General features: G+C 67.8%; 1 protein-coding gene across 1 annotated transcript in view; it reads right to left on the bottom strand.

The window, feature by feature from the left end:
- SPEG (striated muscle enriched protein kinase) overlaps positions 1-11,884 on the bottom strand; it is a 35,178-nt gene extending 23,294 nt beyond the window's left edge. The window contains exons 1-8 of the mRNA XM_064514818.1: positions 11,620-11,884; positions 7,432-7,471; positions 5,987-6,016; positions 5,354-5,443; positions 4,719-5,097; positions 2,298-3,814; positions 1,381-1,524; positions 484-666 (exon numbers count right to left, since the gene is read on the bottom strand). Coding sequence (XP_064370888.1) covers positions 484-666; positions 1,381-1,524; positions 2,298-3,814; positions 4,719-5,097; positions 5,354-5,443; positions 5,987-6,016; positions 7,432-7,471; positions 11,620-11,652 — 2,416 coding nt within the window. The 5' untranslated portion in view covers positions 11,653-11,884. The remainder of the gene's footprint in view (positions 1-483; positions 667-1,380; positions 1,525-2,297; positions 3,815-4,718; positions 5,098-5,353; positions 5,444-5,986; positions 6,017-7,431; positions 7,472-11,619) is intronic.
- Between the last annotated feature and the right edge of the window lie 8,738 nt (positions 11,885-20,622).

Here is a 20,622-nt window from a genome sequence, read left to right as displayed (position 1 = left end):
TGCCTGGGCCCCCTCGGGAGGGCCCGGCTGCCCCACGCCGCGCACGCCTTGCCCGGCCCTTCCAGCCACCCCGGCGGCTCGGGGCCTCCATGGGCTCCCGAGGGCGCCCCGGGGATGGGGGTTTTCAGGGACTGCGGGGGCCGGGGCGTCCCCGCGGCCAGGGGCGCGAAGCAGGCGGGGGTACCCCAAGCAGAGCAGGGTGGGTGGAGGCGGCGGGACACGGGGCTGCTGGTGGGATGCTGGCGGCCTGACCCCGCTGCCGCGGCACGGCAGGTCCCCCCACGCGTGCCGGCAGCACGTCAGCTGCTTTGGTGCAGACAGAGCCTTGTAGGGTAAGGAAGCCGGTTTCTTCCCAGTGACAGCAGAGGCTGAGCTGGCAGCCAGCCTGCCGCCGCGCTGGCCCGCCCGCCCAGCCGGGGGGACCCTGCCGCTGCCCGCCCCGCCGGCTGCCCGCTGGGCCCTGCTCCTGCCGCCCGCACTCACCAGGTCGCACGCTGAGGATAGCGCTGCAGCAGGTGGCCCCCACCTCGTTGGCCGCGGTGACCGTGTACAGGCCGGCGTCGGCTACCCGGGCGCTCCTGACCAGCAGGGTATGACGCTCGCCCTCCGCCTTGATGGGGCGCGCGGTGCTGCTCCTCAGCGGGACCCCGTCCTTCCTCCAGGACACTGTGGGCAGAGACGGGGTCACTCCAGGCCGCCCCTGGGGCAGGAGACCCCCCATGCCCCCAGGCATCTGTAGGGGGGGCTGCAAGAACAGATGCTCCTCTGCCCGGCCCGGGCACCCCTCTGCCGTGGGGAGCAGCCCCAGGTTCCCACGGACCCCCGTGGAGAGTGGGGCCGGCCCCTCTCTGATTCCTGGCATCCTCCTGCCCTCCAGTGGAGGATGCAGGAGGCACCGGGGCTGCCCAGGGTTCAGGGCCAATTTGCCGGTGCCCATCTCTGTGGCCGGGTCTGACTGCGCCTGGCACTAGCCCTGGCTGGCCAGCATCCCCTGCCCAGGTCCCTGCTGCCCACATGCCCTGAGCCCCATGGCTAGGGCCACCCAGGCTGAAGCCACCCAGGTTGTCCGGCAGCATTCCAGAGCATCACCCGCCCGAAGCCCAGGGCTGCCTGTCCCGCCAGGTGCACAGCCTGGCAGCCGTGCTCCCTCAGCCTGCAGAGAATGCCGGCCACTCTCCCCTATCCAGGGGCCCCATGGCTCACGCGGCCTCCGAGGGACAACTCAACATGTGCTCTCTGCTGAGCATGGCACTGCCTGGGCTCAGGGTGGGAGATGCGGACACACAGGGAGGCAGTGGCAGGGCTGTGCTGGAGCCCCACAGCGCATGGCGCTGGGCCCCGCTGCCGCCCCAGGTGGCTTGCGCCCCCGAGCTCGCTCACCTTCCGGCTGGGGGTTGGCCGTGATGATGCACTTGAGCAGTACCTCTGCACCCACGGCCACTGCCATGTCCTGAATGGGGATCTCAAAGATGGGTGCTTCCAGGGGGTCTTCACCAGCTGAGACGTACGAGTCATCAGAGGACTCTGGACAGGGAGAGATGAGCCACATGGCTGTGAGCGGGGCAGGGAGGGCTCTCACAGGCAGAGAAAGCAGGTCCTGTGCGGCGCCAGGCGGTGCACAGGGTGAGCCCGGGCTGGGGTAACCCTCTGCCCATCCCTCCCCTGCACAGAGAACTGGCAGCTCGTGCCCCATGTCGTTATGGGGGTGGTAGCAGGTCTTTGGGCCACTGTAGGGAGGAAAGAGCCGTGACAGGCTCAGCCATGGAGTGGTCCCTGCAGCAGGACAAAGCTGGGGACGACAGAGCAGGGAGCTCCTCAAGGACTGGGCAGCTCTGGGAACGAGTAGGGGAGGGAAGTAGGAAGGTGGTGTAGCATCTCTGTCCCCAGGCCAAGCCACTACAGAGTCCTCTGGGTGCACTTGGGGTTCGTGCCCTGCCTGCACCACCATGCACAGCCCGTCTGGGACAAGATGCCATGGGTGCCCTGCTCCCCAGCATGGTTTCAGACCAGCAGGAGGGACAGAGACATCAGCAAGCATCGTGACCTTGAGGCCCAGCAAACTGGCACCCTGGTTTGTCTGGGTTATAGAGCTGGTTGGTGCCAAAGTGCCAACCTCCAGAGCAGGCTGTGCCCCCTCTCTGCCCCATCGCTGCTCTCTCTGGTGCCGCTGGGGGCACCCCGTGGCCAGAGTTGGGCAGGTGGTGCTGGGGCAGGGGCACACTGGGGTCCCTAAGCCTGCACAGGGGACAGCCGAGCCAGCTCTGTGCCAGCAGCAGGCAGGAAAGCAATGCCCCTACCTAGCTCTGGAGAGGTGGGCCTGGCTCGGCGCCCCTTCCCCTTGCTCCGCGTGCTCCTGCCTTCCTGTGCTGTCCGGACGCTGTCTCTCTTCTCTGACACCTTCAGCTGCCTTCTCTCCGGCTCCCTCCCCGCGCCGTGCTGCCCGGCCCAGCTTCTCTCCAGGCGGGCCTCCTGCTCCATGCCTGGTTTCGCCCAGGGCAGGAACCGCACCTCCGAGGGCACCTCCGGCCGCCGGTACAGCCCGTGGGGCACGGCCAGCCTCACGGCCAGGGCTTCACTGCCCGCCCCAGGGGACCTGGCTCCGCCGGCGGGTCCCCCATCCAGGCACGGGGTCCCTTCGGCAGCGCCCGCCTCCGAAAGAGCCGCCCGTCCCAGTGGGGTGGCTTGCGCTAGCGGCCACTGCTCCTTCTTCTTCACCTCCCCGGTGCCTTCTTGCTGCAGACTTTTCTTGGCACCCGCCACCTCTGCCTCCGCGGCCTGGCTGCTCCGCGCTGGGGGCTTCCGCCCGCGCAGCACCCCCGGCTCCGGCTCCTCGTTGGGCCCCACCAGCGCCACGCTGGACAGCGCGAGGTGCTGGATGACGTGCGTGTTCTCCACTGCCGGGAAGGCCTTCAGCGGCGGGACTTTGCGGCCAGCAGCGCCTTGCAAGGACTGCGTGCGGTGCGCCCAGGGGGCTGGGGGCTCACTCGCTGCCTGGGGCGAAGGCGCCTGGGGCAGCCCGGGCTTCCCCAGCTCCTGGGAGCGCCGCAGCTGCTGCTTGGAGACTGTCCGCTTGATGCGGCTCAGCTCCTCCGAGAACTTGTGCTCGATGTCGTAGACGAGGCTGGCGAACTTGCCCCGCTCGTCGAAGGAGGAGGCTTTCTTCCGGAAGGCCAGGCGCCGGCAGGCTGCGCTGCCCAACTCCGAGCGGGTCCCGTCCCACACGTCCTCCCGCGAGCTGCCCGGCGTGCAGGGGTGGCGTGAGTCCAAGCCGGACTGGTCAAAGGAGCGCGTCTTGCGCAGCGGCAGCCAGGGGTGCACGGCCGAGGGGCCCTCCGCCTGCTCCAGGCTCTTCCGACGCTCCTCGAAGTACTGCAGCCTCTCAAAGATCTTGGAGCCAGAGCGCACCAGCTTGGGTGATGCCCGGACGGAGACGCGGCTGGACGCGTCGCTCATGGGTGTCTGAGGACGGGACTCCTGCATGCTGGCCTGCGAGTACCCCGAGGACTTGGGCTTCTTGATCTTCTCCTCGTACTCCTCAGGGACGGTGTCCTGGTACTCAGCCGGCACTGCGGACTTCTTGCGAGGGGTCACGGGGGTGAAGGAGGGGACGCCAGGGCTGCGGACGGCCGGCTGCGTCGCGGCTCCGGAGGATGGCGGCGGGCACGGGCCGGCGCGGGGAGACGGAGAGCGGAGGATGGGGGGCTTCGCAGTCAGCGGTAGGGCTGCGGGGGACGTGGGGGGCTCGGCGCCGGGCTTCGGCGAGGCGAGGCCGCCGTGGGGGTCATCTCTGCGGTAGCCCCCCTGGGGGATGCTGCTGCAAGCAGAGAGGACACAAGCGAGGTTCAGAGCCCTTCCTCGCCTGCGTGCTGCGTCAGCCCTGCTAGCCCCAACCCCAGTACTGCCACGCAGAGGAGCAGGGTAACTCTGAGACCAGGGGGCCTGGAGGGGCCACGGCGAGGGGATCCAGCCGTGCTGAGACCACCGGGGTCTGGCCGGACTGGGCTGGCCATGCAGACAGGACCGGGGGTGAGAGGGCGGTGGGAAGCCCAAATTCCCCTGGGAAGTCCTGGTGTACCCAGCACAGGCCAGGTCTTCCACAAGGCATATGGGGGGGGCACCAACCCCTCTGCTCCAGGCATGTCCCCCCATCCCACCACCCTAGCCCCGCTGCCCGCCTCTGCCAGCGGTGCAGCCAGGAGGGGTTGAAGTTTGAGGTGCAGAAATCATAAGGTGGAGATGAGGTTCTGGTGAAACAAGCAGCCTCGAACGCAAAGGGCGGGATGGAGGTCGAAGGAGCAGGCCTGCGGGCATGGGAAACCGAAGGTGGTGGGGAGGGAAGGGGGCTCTGAGCACGTCAGTGGGTCCCCTGCGCTGCGCTGGTGCCCGCACCCTGCCCGCAGAGAGCTCGCTGTGGTGGGCAAACCTGCTGCCCAGCCTGCGGGACATAGTCAGTCTAGCAACAGCAAAAGGGACCTGGTTCCAGGACACCCTCCCCCCCCCCCCAAATCCCCTCACCCGAATGCCTGGCCCTCCTCTCCCCAGGGTGCTCCCTCCTTCTCACCAGGGACAGAGCTGCCTACGGCTCAGAGCCTCCGTTCCTCCTCCGGGGATGGAGAAGCCAAAGAAAGCCCCAGGCAGAGGGGAGAAGATGGCTGCGGGGTTGGAAGGAGATGGCCCCAGCACGATGTCCCCTCCGCACACTTCCCCCGGCTACTTACACGTGGAGCGAGAGCGCCCGTCCTCGGTACAGGCTGAAGGCGCTGCCGTAGGGGTCGCTGGCCACCGAAAGGCTATCCTCCGACCCCCAGCTCGTGCCCACCAGATTAGCCCGTGATGCCCGCACCAACGGCTCCACGCCCAGGTGCCGCACCTCGGTGCCGTGTGGGGCCAGCGCGTTTGCTTGCCTTGGGGTTCCCTGCGGCTGCCAGGCACTGGGGCGGAGGTAGGGTCCCCTTACGGGGAGGCTGGCATCCGTCTCCTTCTCCACCACGGTCTGCTGGCTGCCCGACCAGCTGGAGCGCTCCTCTGCCTGCGACAGGGCCAGCACCGAGGTCGGCGTCGTGTTCATGGAGGTGTCCACGAGGGTGTCGGACTCGCCTGGAAGGAGAGGGGTGAGCTGCCATGGAGTGCCTGCGGCCGCCAGCCCAACACCCTGCTCGGAGTGGGGGGCTGGCACGGGGCATGGACGGTGCTGCTTGGAGCTGGTGCCAAGCAACACCCTGCTGACCCAAACCCTCTTCACAAGGCTCCCTCCCCACGGGGACCCCAGAGCCAGGTCGGCAGAGAGGTGCCATGCCCAGCAGCCCTGCCTGGCTGTGCCAGGCTCAGTGCCGCCCAGGGACCCGCTGCTCACCCGTGGGGGTGCTGAAGGCTGTCTCATCCTGGAGCTCGCTGCGCTGCGTCACCTGGGGGTCACTGGGCTCATCCTCGCCGGTCTCCGAGTCTGCGGGGGGCAAAGCGGAGGGTGAGGGGATATGGGGACAGCGGCGGGGGGGGGCTGGCACTGCCTCTCACAGACCCACCGAGTCCACAGCAGGAGAGCATCGCTGGGGCAGCTCCGGGCAGTGTGGGACGAGGCAGTGCCAGGCAGGGGACCGTGACCATAGGGTTTGCCCGGGAAGCAGAGGGCACAGACTGCCAGCAGGGAAAGGCAGGACTGGGGTGGGAAAGAGCCAAGTCCTGCTGGGGCAGGCAGGGAAGGACACATTGCAGGGTAGGAAAAAGGGGGCAGGAGCTGCAGCAGATGACGGGAGGTAGGATGGAGGTAGGATGGAGGTAGGATGGAGGTAGGATGGAGGCAGGCGGGTGGGGATGCAGGGGCAGGGGCAGGGTGGCTGCAGCCAGGGCTGGTGGAGGCAGCGGGACAGCGTGGGCACGGGGCGGCAGCACCGGGGCAGGAGCAGTGGGGCGGGGGACGGAGGCAGGCTGGGAGCACAGGGCCCGTTCCAGGGATGCAGGGGCTGGCATGAGGTGAGTGCCGTCCTACCATAGCTTTGTTTCCTGCAGGAGCGGAAAACTTCGCTTCCATAGGGGCAGCAAGAGAGAGAGAGACATCAACACCCGGTTATCGGCCCGGCCTGCGGAGGCGCGTGGGGCAGTGGGGAAGGACACTTGTCCCCAGCACCTCCCCACATTGGCATGGGGCAATATCTTGCCAGGGTGGGGCGGTGCTGTGGCCGGGCCATGCTGGGTCGGAGAGGGTCTAGGGAGGGGGACACAGGACTGGGCATTTGCCCCATCTTAGGACCCCATAACAGGCACCCCCAAACCTATAGCCCCCACGGGGCACGGGCACAGGTCTGGCACCTCCTGAGCTCCCTGCCACTTGTTTGCTATGCAGCATGCAGCCGCCCTTTCCTGACTTGCACAGACCGAACCGCTCGCACAGGACACAGCATCCCCTCCCTGCATCACAATCGCATCCAGGCTCCTGTCCCTGGACCCCCTCCGAGCTGCCCCACAAGCCAGCCTCATGGCCGCAGCACCCACAACCCACCCCGTGCTCTGCAGGGTGGCAGCCTGGATCCCACAGCCCATGACCCAGCTGCGTGCCCCTGCACAGAGTGGTCCTGGTGCACACATGCGCCTGTGCTCACTTGCACACAGGCTGGCCTGTGATCTCCCTCCTTCCGGCAAACACACATGCACCCCCTACCCAACCTGTGGGAAGTACTGCACTATATTGCAATGCCCCACAGCCCTGCCCCGGTTGAGAAAGCCGTGATGCTCCTAGAGACCGGCACTACTGCTCTCAGGATAAGTTTCTGGTCCACCACAAAGTGTACCCAAGTAGGGCATCTTTGCAAGCCTCCCACAGGCAGGATGTGGCCAAACTGGATCAGAGCCGCAGTGACACCCCATCCAAGGAAAGCTGGCCCCTGTGCAGCCACGGAGGGCTGCCCGAGCCAGCGCAAGCCACCACAACCCAGTCCTTAAGCAAGAGGCACCTTGCCCTGCAGCCGTGCTGGAGTGGGAGAGGAGGGCACAGCATACCCTGCCCCACTGCAGCCCCCTCCGCCACGCACCACCCCAGCTGCCCCCGGGCAGCCCAGCATCCCTCCTCTGCCCCACGCACAGCCCCTGCGCCACACTACCCTGCAGCCTCCCACCCAGCTCCAATGCCGGCACACGCCGGCCCCCCAGCTCAGCCCGGGTCAGGCCCTCGGGGATGTTTCCCCCCCGCGGCAGCCCACGGTGAACCCGGAGCAGTGTCTGGAGCTGCTGGGTCGAGATGTGCCCACAGGTCCAGCCTCTCGGGGGGCGCAACCTCCAGGGGTGCCCAGACACAGCCCAGCCCTGGGCCCCCCCTCGTCCCCTCCCCAGCACCGCAGGCGGAGCAGGAAGGGCCGGTTCGCATGGGTCAGAGCCCCCGATCCCGGCCGTGCTCAGAGGGGACCGAGGGACGGACGGGGTCCTGGTAATTCAACGCACCATGCGTGAAGCGCCCGAAGCGCCGTGAGTGGCCGGTTTTCTGCAAAGGAAAAGAGAAAAGAGAGTTATCCCTCCAGGCAGGCACCCCATGAGGACAACCGGAGGAGGAGGCAGTGCTGTGGGGCTCGGGCCTTGCCTTGCCCCATATGGGCTTGCCGAGCAGGGCAGCCTCTGTCTGGGTGCTGCAGGACCCCCTGGGATGTCCATCCGAGCCCCCCCCATGGCCCACTCTGAAACAGGGCGGGGGACAGCGGGGTCACCGCCCCCAACACACAATGGGACACAGGCATGGGCATCCTCACATCACGCACTAGGCATATAGGGAACGGCACATGCGGCACCACTCGCAGAAATGCAAGGCGCACAGCACCAGTCGTATGCACACCACAGCATGACTCATGTGGCACTGCTCACACGCACGCCCCTGCACGGCACCACTTGCACACGTGTGCCAACGTGGCACGCGCAGCACCACTCACGCACACCCCTGCATGGCACACACGGCGCTGCTTGCACATGTGCCCCAACACGGCACATGCAGCACGGCACACGCACGCCCCAGCACGGCACACATGGCACCGCTCACACGCACACCCCAGCACTGCGCACGCAGCACTACTCACACACACGCCTCAGCGCGGCACAGCCCTCCGTGCACGTGCTCTCCCTCCCCCTGCAGAGCACAGCCATCACCACACGCGCACAGCACACCCCCTTGCTGCACACCCACACCTACAGGCACACATGCACCCCCACGTGCCCGTGTGCAAAGACACAGCTAGGCACACGTAGGGGCTGCACAGCTGTGCACACGCGCGTGCACACACACATCAGTGCACACACACTCCTTGATGTCTCTGAGGTCTTTGTTCACATCCCGGCATCTATCACCATGCACACACTTGGACGCCTGCAATGACATGCACACCTTCCCCGATAGCAGCCCGGCCCCGATACGAGATGTTCCCCAAACGCAGCACACACGTGCGTGCACACCAGCTCGGCCACCCAGCCCTGCCAGCGCTGCGTTGTGGGGACAGCTGTGGTCGTGGCCCAGCCGCTGGTTCCAGTCCACGCGGGGCACTCGGGCCTCCCCCGCCGCGTGAGCCCTGCATGGAGCGCGGCAGGCTCTGCAGCGGCCACGCTCTGCCCGCCACCGTCACCACCCCGGTGCTTGGCGCTAATGGGGTCCTGCCGTCGCCCAGCTGAACAGCTTGGAGCTGGGTGCACCCATGAAACACCATGCCCGCTGCGCCTCGAGTGCCTTTCCCCAGCTGTCTCTCCAGAACGTGGCACATGACCTGCTCTAGGCGGGTGCATCGCAGCAATGGGTGAGCCTGGGGTTCCTGGTGGGCGAAGGGCCCTGCGCACCCCGGCTGCCCCGGCACCGCTGCCCCCTGCCACGGGCAGGACCCGGCTGCAGCAGGGCCTTCACCCAGGCAGGTGCCCAAGTGCTCCGCAGTCCCTCCAGAGCCACGGCACGCACCAGCACGGGGCCCAGGCCAACAAAGCATCTTCCACGCTCTGGCCCAGATGCAGCCGGCCAGGCATGGACCCAACGCAGGGACAGCAGCCACCCCCTCCTCCCTCCGGCCTGGAGGTTGTGCCAGCTGCGCGGGAGGCCGCCTTGGCACAAGCGGCACAGGACCGTCCCGTCTGCGAGGGGCTGGAGGCGTGGGAGCCGCGTGCTCCTGCCATCTGGGCAGGCGGAGGGAGCCGGGCACGGGGCGGAGGCACCGGGAGCTCCTCGCCAGCTCGGCTGCCCTCCGCGCCAGCAGCTCAGCGCTTGGGCACCCGCTTGCCAAGGGAGAGAGTGGCCTGGGGGTGACCCAGCTGCTGGGCCTGGTGGGCACCGATGCCGTCTCCCTGGAAAGCAGAGAGAGGAGGCAGCTTCCAATGCAGGCAGGGCAAGCAGGATGCAAAGGGGATGCAGGGGCCAGACAGGCAGGCTGGGCTGCCAGGGCAGGGCTGGGCTGCCAGGCCTGGACCAAGCCTCTTTCGCAGCCGGTCTGGGCAATCCCCGGGATGCTAACGCCCTGTGCCGTCTCCCCAGCACAGAGCCTCTTTCAGGACACAGCCCTTTGCTCTCCCAGCCCCTCTTGCCTCCGCGCAGCTGCCAAGCAGGGTCATGGACAGACAGCCGCCAGGGACAAGCAGACAAGCATGGCCAAGGCTCAGTTGCCCTCTATAAGGCTGGCAGGTTCATTTTGCAAGCCCCGGACCCTGCCACTGCAGCAGCCCCCAGCTGGTGGGCAGCGCGTGGGGGCTCCCGCCAGCCCGCAGCCCTCCCTGCATGCGGCAGAGGCTGGAGGGCAGTGGCTGCACGAGACGCATTTGCATTCAGGCTGAGCTGGGCTTCACCTCCCGCCTCGGCTGACTGTGCCGGTTCTGGCTGGCAGCCCGTCTTCCAGGCCAGGGAAAGATACACGAGTGATTAACTGCACCATCGGCGGATAATTCCCCCATTAAAAAATGAAAATGCAATTGAGTGCCATTATCGGGTGCTCTCGTGGCTTCCCCGGGGACTGGCGCCATCGGCTCCCCACCAAATCTGGAGAGCGTGGCCAGCGCGCCTGGGCCGGGCTGCGTCCCCCGGCGCAGCAGGGTGGCCGGGCCCTCTCCCCCCAGCACCGCAACAGGTCCCTGTGGGATGGGGGCACCCTGCCGCCCGGACCCTCCGTGGGCTCGGCAGGGAGCGGCGCCCGCCTAGCGCTGTGTGACGCAGGGTCACCAAGCCGCAGTGGGGGGAGAGCTGCCCCTCTGCTATCTAGGAGGGGAACGGTCCAGGAAGGGTGGTGGGAAGGGTGCAGGAGGAGTGCAGAGCGCAGGGCTCGCAGTGGGGCCGAGATCTGGGCTCCAATGCCTGCTGGCAATGGGGGATGTGTTCCCTGCTAGGGTTTCTTTTGCATCCCAGGAAAAGGAGCTGAGGAGCCCCTGGAGCCTGTGCTGTGCCCACCCAGTCAGCTCAGCACCCTGCTCTGGCTCTGCCCCACCTGCCCCAAGCAACACACAGACCCTCCCTGCCCAGGCTGGGGACGTTTCCTGGGGCTCACAGAGGGCTTTGCTGTCCCCGGCCAGGACCGTGGGTCCCAGGGGAGCCCCCCGGGGGCTCCTGGGGACTTGGAGCACAGCCCTCGTGGCCTGCCACCGCCTGACATGTGGAACACAGCACCACAAAACGCTGGTGCCACGGATACAAGACAGACAGACAAGGAGCAGGGGCAGATGGGAGATGAGGGGTCAGGGGGTAACTTGCCTGATGTGGGGGGATTGCCATTGCGGGGGTCTAGGTGCCCCCTGTGCCTGGGCCGACGGAGCAGAGCCGTCCCCCAGCACGCGCCAAGCCCCTGTGCGTGCTGTCCCCAAGGGCAGCCAGCGTGACCCTCCCTGGCCTTGTGGGAGATGAGCACCCCCAACGTCCTCTCCCACCTCGGATGGGTCCCCACCACATCCCAGGGCATCTGTGTCCCCAGGCACCTCCCGCACCCACCATGAAGGGGCTGTAGGTGACAGTCCCTCCCCAGCCCCAGGGGGGACAAGGACCTGCAGCCAGGCAGGGTGACACCGGGGGGGCCATGCACCCTGTGCCAGGGTGTTGTGTGCCCTGGGGGGGCCGGGAGGGCTTCCTGGAAGGCTCACCCCCGTCCTCCCCCCATAGCCGAGTGACGTCCTTGTTCAGTGGCAGAGCGTGTGGCGAGGGGCCCCGCGGAGGAGCTCTGCCTCTGCCAGGCATGCTCCTGACGCGGAGGGGATGACGCATGCAAAGCCTCCGTCTCCAGGTCCGTGACCACCGGCAGCAGGGCTGGAGGGAGCCATGGAGCAGCCTCCATTTGCTACCGCGGCTCGGGAGGGCAGAGAGGGGAGAGGGCAGCACAGGGAGTGGGGGGAAGCCCAGGGAGAGGGTCAGAGCCCAGCTCCTCGGGATGGCGCCTGGCAAAGGCAGTGCCGGGCACCTGCCCTGTCCCCCTCCTGGAACAGTGCTGCCCGGGGGTGCCGGGGACAGGCAGGGAGCTGGCAGCTCTGCAAGCCGGGCTGAAGCTGGCAATAGGTGAAGCCCTGGGGAGCCCCAGGTGGCAGGGACAGGACTGGAGGGACACCCCCATCTCCAGCTTGGCTGGATCCGCTCCGGCTTGCTGGCAGTGCCCCCTCCTCCGTGCGCGCCAGGGTGCAGGAGCCTGGAGCCCTTACCTGGAAGCGTTTCTTCACCCAGATCTTCTTCATGCTTCTGCAGAGCCCTGCTGGCTCAGCCACACTGGCTGGGGCCCGGCAGGACGCCAACCCGCTCCCGGCGGGGTCCCCAATGTCAGCACGCCCGTGGGGCCGGCGATGCCGGGAGCATCCTCCGACGCCTGCAGCCAGGGACGGCGGCCGGGGAGGAAGGGGCTCAGCAGGTTGGGCTCCGGAGGGCTGGAGCTGCGAGCATGAAGCATCACCGGAGTGCTCCTCCCTCCATCCTTCCTCCGCCTGCCTCTGCCTCCGCCTCCTCGCCAGCCCTGGCACACACAATGTCGGCGGCAGGGAGGCTCGCAGGGCACAGGTGGCGAGGGGCGAGGGCAGCGCGGGGCGGGGGGACGCCCAGCCGCATGCGGGCATGCATCCTGCCCTCCCCCTGCCTGCCGGCTCGGCTCCGTGCGACCCACGGGGCCCGAGCCCCCCGCCCTGCCCAGCGTGACGGCCCCTGCTGTGTCACCATCCCCTGCCGCCAGCCCGTCCTGTCCCACCACCTGGGGCAGAGGCTGCGCTTCTCTCCCGTGCAGCGCAGCGCTGAGCACCGCGGGACTCTGCCCGCGCCCGGGGCTCCCACATGCACCCCGACGGGGATAAGGCTAACAACGCACAGCACCAGCACTGCATGCGACTGCCTCCGCACGCGTGGCACTGCCACGGCCGAGATCCATGCTCAACAAGGCCCCCCAAGCTGGCCTTGCTCCTGGCCCCCTTCCTGGGGCCTGGTTCCCAGCCCCACACAGGATGACAAGCTGGACTCCTGACCTACATGCTCACTCTGGAGCACACCAACAGCATAGCTCAAGGCATGGCTGAGCTTAAATGGGGCTTAAATGGGGCATGGGCAGAGGGTGGGGGTCCAGGTCTCAGAGGAAGCAGATTAGGGCCATTAAGGCCTATTAGTGCCTCCAGACGGGCTCCTGGGGCAGCTGCCAACTTCCCTGCCAGCCACCTTGCTTCCCTACTCTGCTGGGCCCCAGGAGCATGGGACACCTCATGCTCCAGGGAACGGGGCTGGTTGCTGCCCTGAGGAGCGTGCCCCACTGCAGGGCATCAGTGAGGATCCTGATGGAGGAGGTCTCTTGACCAAGCGCCTGTCCTCTCGCTGCTCATCCCTCGTCTGGGGAGATGGCCACCCCGCGCCAGCATGCACACGAGTATCGCACACAGCACAAAGCTTGGCAGCTCCGGCAGCTTTTCTCCACTTCTCCTCCCAGCCCATGACTCCCAACGTGGCGCTTTTCATGGCTTCATAATAACTTGCAAATTACCCAGTACAAAAGGAGCTGTTTATACAACATTTCTGACAGTCCCACAATTCAGTGATGCTGCGGGGTTTCTCTGGAGACCCCGCACATCAGGCGAGTCATGCAAAAGCCAGAGCTGGCACAGCAGGAAACTCCTATCAGGGCGAGAGGACTCTGCTGTCCCCCTTCCAGCCCTGGGAGAGGAGCCTGGGCAGCAGATGCCCCTGAGGCAGAGCCCTCCAGCAGGGCAGGGTAGAGGGGCAGGCTCAGGGCTCATGTCTGCCAGGATCTCCGCACCCGGGGGGTCTCTGCCAGGGTGTCTTGCTCGAGCTGTGCGCACCCTGGCATGTGCTCCTGCCAGGCCCGCACAGCCTGTGCATTTCTTTGCACTCCTGGGAGCTCAAAGCACAGTTGGGGATGCTGTAAAGCAGCACTGAAGCCTGCACTTAGTGCACAGTGGTGCCTGGGCCTGCCAAAACGCAGGGCGCAGAGGCACTAGGGTATGACCCATGCTTCCCCCAGGATCCACTGCAGAAGTGTGCTGTGGGAGGCGACAGCAGCCTGCGCCCAGTGCTGCCCCATGCCCTGCGCTGGCGGGGGGCAGCCCCAGAGCACGGCCCCCTTTTCTTCTGCACACACAGGGCAGGGTCTGGCACCAGCACGGCTGAAGGAAGGGCAGGGGGTGAGGCGAGGGGCAGAGCTGGAGCAGCGAGGTGGGCTGAGCCCTTGCAAGCTCTGCTCATGTCCCCTGTCACCACCCCACTCCAGCATCACCTGATGGACCGCACCAGTCCAGAGCAAACCACTCAGCAAATGCTTGCCCAAAATGCAGCATTAATTACACTGCTCAGGGAGCTGCAACTCCCAGCACCTTGCTGGGCTTCCCCGCGCTGCCCAGTGGGTTGCACAGACCTGTCCCTGCTGTGCACCGCAGTACCAGCCGGGTGCTGGCCGCCCGGCACTGGCCATCAGCCCCACGGAGCCCTTGGCACGGGGCGCTTGAATAATAATTGATGGCCGCCGGTGTGTGCAGCTGTCTCGGATGTGAGGAGGTCTGATCATGAATCTTTCATGTGTTTGTGCCTTGCAGAGCTGCCGGGGGTGCCAGGGAGAGGCCTGCAGCAGGAAAGTGGCACGACGGGAGGTGGGGAGGTGATGCGAGCCTGGCAGGTGGGGGACAGGTAAGACCCTGCGCAGGGACAATCCTTCAGCACGCCGCAGCATGACCTTGGGGAGTGATGGTCCCCAGCAGCCGGGGAGCTGGTCCTGAGCACGCCACATGTGCAGCTTCGCTCACGAGGAACTACGTCCTCGCTGCTGTGGGCACGGAGGGACCCGAGCCGGTGAGCAGCTGAACCAAGGGAGAAACGGGAAAGTGTGGGCCTTGGTGTGTCCTGCCGCTGGCAGCCTGCCAATCCCTCCCGGCCCCTTTGCATCCCTGTGACCGGCACCATCCCAGCGTCCTATTGCCATGTGGGCAAGTCCCTTCATGCCTGTCCCAGACATGTCTCTGCATTGTGCAATGCAACCAAGGGTGTCCCAGCAGCTCCTGCACCCCCAGGCTATAATCCCTTGTCTCCCTGCTCCAGGGCCTTCCCAGCCCCGCTCTGTCCCTTGTCACGGGGACAGGACAGTGCGGCAGCAGCCTCCTGGCCCCGAGGCACCAGTGCCCGCGGAAGAGCCATGCTTTGCTCCATCCTCTACAGCGCTTTGTACCTGCCCTCGCAGTCCTGGCATCCCACCGCCCAGGACCCCGAGCCAGTGCAGAGGGTACCGGGGGGCAGACATGGGCTGTCTTGAGGCAGGAGGGCCTGGGGGGTGCTGGGGGCAGGGGCAGCCCCCAGGAGGAGGAACGGGCCGTCCGCCCTATCTGACAGCCCTGAGCAGCAGTGCTATATTTACTTGCATGCGGGCCCGGGTCTCAGCCTGTAACACAAGCCCTGCAACCTGCCAGGATCCAAGGGGATGGCACATTCCTCAGCAAAAATAGCCCCCCGGCAGCGGGAGAGAGGGCAGGGGTGGAGGTGACTGACTGGACAGCTGCACCCGCTGCAGCTCCAGCCTGCCCCGCTCCGCAGCGCCCCGCAGCTCCGGCCCCGCGAGGGTGTCCCGGCCGCCACGCGAGCCCTGCCAGGCCTGTGCCTGGCTCTGCATGGGTGGCACAGCTGGGAGCTCGAGGCAGCGCGCGGGGCCAAGGTCTCTTGTAGGCCTTTGCAGGCTGGCCTGGGTGCAACGGTCCTTCCCAGGAAAGGACGAGGGGACAGGCAGTGGCCGGGAGCACTTTGCCGCCCTCAGGACCAGCACCTGCACGGCGAGGTCCATCCTCCAGCCCCGCTGGCTGCAGAGACCCTAAAGTGTGGCTCCAGCCTCATCACCCTTGCACAGCTGGGGGGACTTGTCCCTGCACCGGCTGGGACCAGCACCCGGGGCGGCAGCAGCCACGCAGGGCATTCTGGCATCGCACAGGCTCGTGTGGGACACAGCAGCACCGGGACGGGCACCACAGCTGGTGCTGGGGCCTTGCTGCATCCTTGACTCCGCCAAGGTGCTGCCGTGCCTTGGGGTTAGGGGAGGCGCCGGGAGGTGGGGTATGACAGCCCGGGTCTGCAAGGGTAAACTGAGGCAGCCTGGGAGATTCCCGGGGAGGAGCTGCTGTTAAGTGCAGCAGGCAGGAGGTGACAAGGGGAGGCTTTAGATCCTGTTCAGGCCCTGAGAGCGCAGCACATTGAGGAGAGCTGGCAGGGGCTCCCGAGAGAAGGGGCAGTTGGCACTAAACATGGGCACAGCTCTGCAAAGCAAGTGCCTAAAATTAGGCACCGAGATAAACGGCCGGGGTGCTGAGCCGTTGGGGTCACCGCCAGCGCGGCCATCCCCACTCGGGTGCCATTGCCATCGCTGCTGCTGCACACAGCCCCGGGACCCTGTCACTGGGGGCAAAGCAGCGAGCCCAGCTCCCCCGGCTGCAAAAACATGCCCATCGCTGCCCTGCTGCTGGGCCAGCTGGGAAGAAAGCAGGAATTGAGGGGGCAGAGCTGGACGGGCTGTGGCTGGGAGCGCAGAGCCCCTAGGACATCACCCGTGCGGTGCCTGGTCGTGCCACCGCACATCACTGCAAGGAGAGGGACCAAACCGGGCTGCAAAACATGCATCGCCCCGCAGCGCTGCTGGGGAGTAACCGGGGCTGCGCAGGAAGGTGCTGTGCGGGGGCACAGGCAGCCCCTGCTTCCTTCCCTGCCCCTAAATCCGCCCTGGTGCAGCCTGTTCCCGGGGCAGAGAAAAGGTTACAGGGCAGTTTGATTGCTGAGTGCAGGTGGAGGCAAGCGGCGCGGGACCCAGCGTTGGGAGCTGAAGACGGACAAATCCAACCTTGAAATAAGACGCAGCCCCGGCGGGGAGGATCAGCCGGCGCTAGCACCGCCGAGGGCGGGCTGGGCCCAGCTCTGCGGGGAGATTAGCTGGAGTTCTTAAGAGGTGATTTAATCCAGTTTAGCGGGGGAAATACAAGGGGCGCGGCCAGAGCAGTGCAGCAGGCTTTAGTGGGCCCCGAGCCACTGGGGCCCCAGTGGGGACCGGGACAGTGCCAGGGCTGGCTGTGAGGGTCGGCGAGCTCCCCGCACCGCCTGGCTTCGGAGATGGCGGGAGAGGGGCTGGCGCGGGCCCCCCGTGCCTGTGGGGCAAGGAGGCGGCAGGAGGACCAGCGCGGGGCCAGGGGTGCTGGCCACCTGCCCTGCCAGCCCCACGTGGCCTCCCCGCGCCCCCCATGCCAGCGCTGATGCACTCAAGGGACCTGGGAGAAGAGCAGGAGAAAATCATTAGTAGGGTGGAGCGACAGATTCAGGGCAAGGGATTAGAGGAGCTAAATCGGGCTCGTGCGAACAGGGGGGAATGCAGAGCCGGTGCAGCAGGACCTGCCAGGGCCAAGCGCGGAGCTGGGCAGCGCCGACCCCCCAGTGGTGCCCGGAGCTGCCTCGGAGAGAGCCGCCGTCTGCCCCATGCCGGGAGCTGCCGCCCGGCTGGCGGCACCAGGGAGCAAGGTGGAGGACGGGGTTCTGCGCCCACTGGGGCCCAGCACCCCCTGCAGGGGTCCCCCCATGCCACCTTGCCCACCCCAGGCCTCAGCTCTGCCGATCCCCCCGGCCCCATCAGCACTGCGGCTCTGTTTCCCGCGCCTGGCCCCGGATTGCTGCTCGGCTCCCAGCACAGCATGCCCCGAGGGGCTCCCAGGGCTCTACTCCAGCAGGTCACGGACACTTTCCGCCCGGGGACGGCGGCAACACTCTGCCTGGGGGCTGCCCTGCTCCTCCCTCAGCCCGCCAGCTCCGGGGCCTGCGGGGCACCTGCTGCCCCCAGAGCTGGCTTTTTGGGCGGCTTTCTGCCGGGCGCCAGGGCCTGCCCTGCAGCCCCTGCGCCTGCCTGGAGGAGCGTCCGGGGCAGGGTGACATTCAGGGAGCGCGTTAGGCGGTCCCATCTGCTCCACGCCTCCGTCACCCGCTCCAGAAACGCGGCCACGAGGGCCGGTGGCTCAAAATTGGGAGCAGGGACGAGTGCGTCAGCACAACGGGAACGGGCACCTGGGGAAATCAGGCGGCGCCGCGCGGCTGGGCCGCGGCAGGGGGGCCCTGCGCAGGCGGCGCTGCAGCAAGACGTGTCTGCGCACCGAGCGCCAGAGCAGGGTGAAACGCCTCCCCCAGCCCCAGCCGGACAGGTTGCTCCTGCCCCACGGCGCGAGGCACGTCTCCAGCTCTCTCCGCACACACTCTGACACGCTCAGTGCCCCCTTCCGAACACACAGCACCACGGCCCCCCTCGCCCAAAGGTGCAATGCCCCGGGACCCCACGCAGCCCTGTTGCGCCGGCAGCACTGTTGTCTATCAGTACACCACGCGCACGGCAACGCACAGATCCCCACACATGCCCACTGCTGGGCAGGACCGCTCCGGCACCACTCTCTGTTCCCATGGTGCCCCCCACCAGGCCCATAAGCAGCACATACTCCTTCCTTCATCCTCCAAATGTGCACATGGAGCAATGCCTCCTCCTCCTCCTCATGCACTCCCCTGCAGCTCTGCAAAGGCTCCTCCTGCCCCTCTGCTGCCCAGTCCCTGCGCACAAAACACAGCATCCCCAGAGATGCCCCGGCAAAACCCCAGGCGCCTGCTTCCCGGGAGCATCCGGGGCTCAGCACACCTCCCATGCTCGCTGCCCTCACTGGTAACGTCCTCACACAAACAGCTCATTTCACTCCCCTGAGCAGCTCTGCCACAAGCTGGGGCCCAGCCAGCCCAGCCGGGGGGGTCCTGATGGCCCTGCGGAGGTGGCCAGCCCCATGGCAGGTCCCACCCTGCATGGAGGAGCTGGTTCTGTGGCAGCCCTCGGTCACAGAGCCGATGCTTGCTGCCGGTTGCTCCTCGCAGGCCCCCCATACAGAGGCTGCACACATGTGCAGGGGCGCAGGGTGCTGCAGGGCACCTGAACCCCACACCTGCCTGGCCCCCGTGCATGCACGCCAGCACGCGAGGGGCCGCAGCACCCGGGCACTGCTGCCCAGCGGAGGAGCTGCCCGGGGCCTCCCCGCATGGCTGCTAGCCCGGGGCCGCGCTAGCCCCAGCCACAGGGATGAGCTGCCCCTCACACCGGGGGGTGGCAGGGAGGCAGCGCTGAGACCCCCACGGCGGCTGGCTCCTCCCCCTGCTCACGGAGCAGCAGGCCACACCCACTGCACCACCAGGCCCCGCCCACTGTCGCTCATTAGCCCCGCCCCAGAGCATATAAGCCCCACCTCCTGCAGCTAGGCTCCTCCCACTGCAATGACTCAGGCTCCGCCCCCTCCCCCGTAGCTGCCCCCAGCGCCAAGCACAGCGCTGCCCGGAGGCTCCCGGTGCCCGGGCACCTGGGGGGCGGGAAGGGGGATGTGGGGCCAGGGAGCTGCGGGTGCACGGGTGGTGCCTCACGTGCTCTCTCTCTCCTGCTGCCCCGAGCAGGCTGTGCTGCCCACGCCTTCATGCCCAGCCCCTGGCACCCTGCCCTGGCACCGGGCGCATGCTTCTCCCAGCGCCAGGGACCCCCAGCCGGATCGGCATGGCCCCCCCGGCCCCACCTGCCTGGGGGTGCCGATGCCAGCACGCGAAGCGCCGCCACAGTGCCGGGGGGCCGGGCGGGCGGGCACCCCCGTGCCCCTTACCTTCCATGTCGATGATGGCCAGCACGGCACTGGTCATGGCCTGCCCCCGCTCATTCTCTGCGATGCACGTGTACACGCCGGCGTCCTCCTTCTTGGTGTCGCGGATCCAGAGGGTGCCGTGCTCGTCGCCGCGCGGGGCGATCCGCTCGTTGTTCTTGTACCAGCGCAGGCTGGGCCGCGGGTGCCCCACCGCCACCACCCTCAGCCGGATGTCACAGCCCGTGCCGACGGCCGCGTTCTTCAGCTTGCGCGCGAACGCTGGCGCCAGCGGGCGAGCAGGGGCCCCCTCGGCCGCCCCCCGCTCCGCGGTGACCTTGGCGCGCTTCGGGGGGATGCCCGGGCTCGGGGGGGCTGCCCCGGGCCTCCCCGGCGGGCACCCGGCTGCCCCCTCGCCGGCCCTGTTCATGCCGAGGTGCTGCCTGGCCCAGGTGCCGCCGGGTTCGGTGCCGGCCCCCCTCGGACCGCCGCAGCCCCCGAAGGTCGCCGCTCCAGGGGCGAGCGCCCGGTTATTTTTAGGCCGGGGCTCGGGTTGCCGCCTGCCCAATCGGCAAGCGAGCGAGCACGCTGCACGGCCCCCACGCTTCCCGCACGGCTGCCGGTGGCCTCCCCTGCAGCCCGCCCCGCGCCTCGGCACCTGCTGCTCCTCTGCCTTCCTGGGGTGCAGCTCCCACGGGCGCTGGCCCCCAGGGCTCCCCGGTGCTGCAGCCTGTCCGTCCCCCCCGGCCCCAGCCCTGCGCACGGCCCCTGCACAGTCGCGCTCCCTCTGCCCCCTCTCCCGAAGTGGCAGCTGCCTCTGATATGTCACATTCCTTGGCCGGGCTCCCCCGCGCAGCGCCGGCCCTGCGGCCCGACTCCGCTTGCAAAGATAGCGAGGGGCCTTGCCATATTAGCAGCATGCCCCAGGGGGGGCCCCAGCCTTCCTCCCCCCCTTCCCCTTCCCTGGCCATGTCACCGGATCAGGATGGAGGGACCCTGGTGGCATGCGGAGGGAAAGGACACCGCGATGCTTCCTGCAACATGAGACCCCGCGCCACGGCGGCTCCCGGCCGGCCCCGGGGCCCCTTTGCGCCGTGCCCCAGGGGGCCGCCAGTGTGCGGGGTGGCAAGCGGAGAGCTCGCCCGGGGGGTCCCTGTGCCCCTGGTCCCCCTGCACCAGCCCTGCCATGGTCTGCCAGGGCAGCGAAACCGCGGTTCCCCGGCGCAGCCCCCTTGCCTGCCTTTCCCCACCGCCCCTGGGCCAGGCAGGTCTTCCCCACCTCCCGGATTTACAGCCATGGCTCCGGCCGCCCTCGCCACGGGCTGTAAATCCGGGCAAGCCAGACATTAGCTGCATGGCCTGCTGCTTCGCGGCTGCAAAGAGTGTGGCTAGATTTGGCAGAGCCCGCGGCCACCGGTCTGAGGGCATGGCAGTGAGCGGCACGTCGTCGGGGAGCAGTGCTGGCGTCCCCCGCAATGGGGAGCAGCAGCAAGGCTGGCTGCCGGATGGGCCGCTGGACCCCTCGGTCCAAATAGCCTGGGGCATGCTCGAGCAGGAGAC

Source organism: Dromaius novaehollandiae, chromosome 7, assembly GCF_036370855.1.
Source record: "Dromaius novaehollandiae isolate bDroNov1 chromosome 7, bDroNov1.hap1, whole genome shotgun sequence".
Taxonomy (NCBI): Eukaryota; Metazoa; Chordata; class Aves; order Casuariiformes; family Dromaiidae; genus Dromaius; species Dromaius novaehollandiae.
The sequence above is the reverse complement of the archived record's forward strand: the minus strand, read 5'-3'. Positions and strand labels throughout refer to the sequence as shown.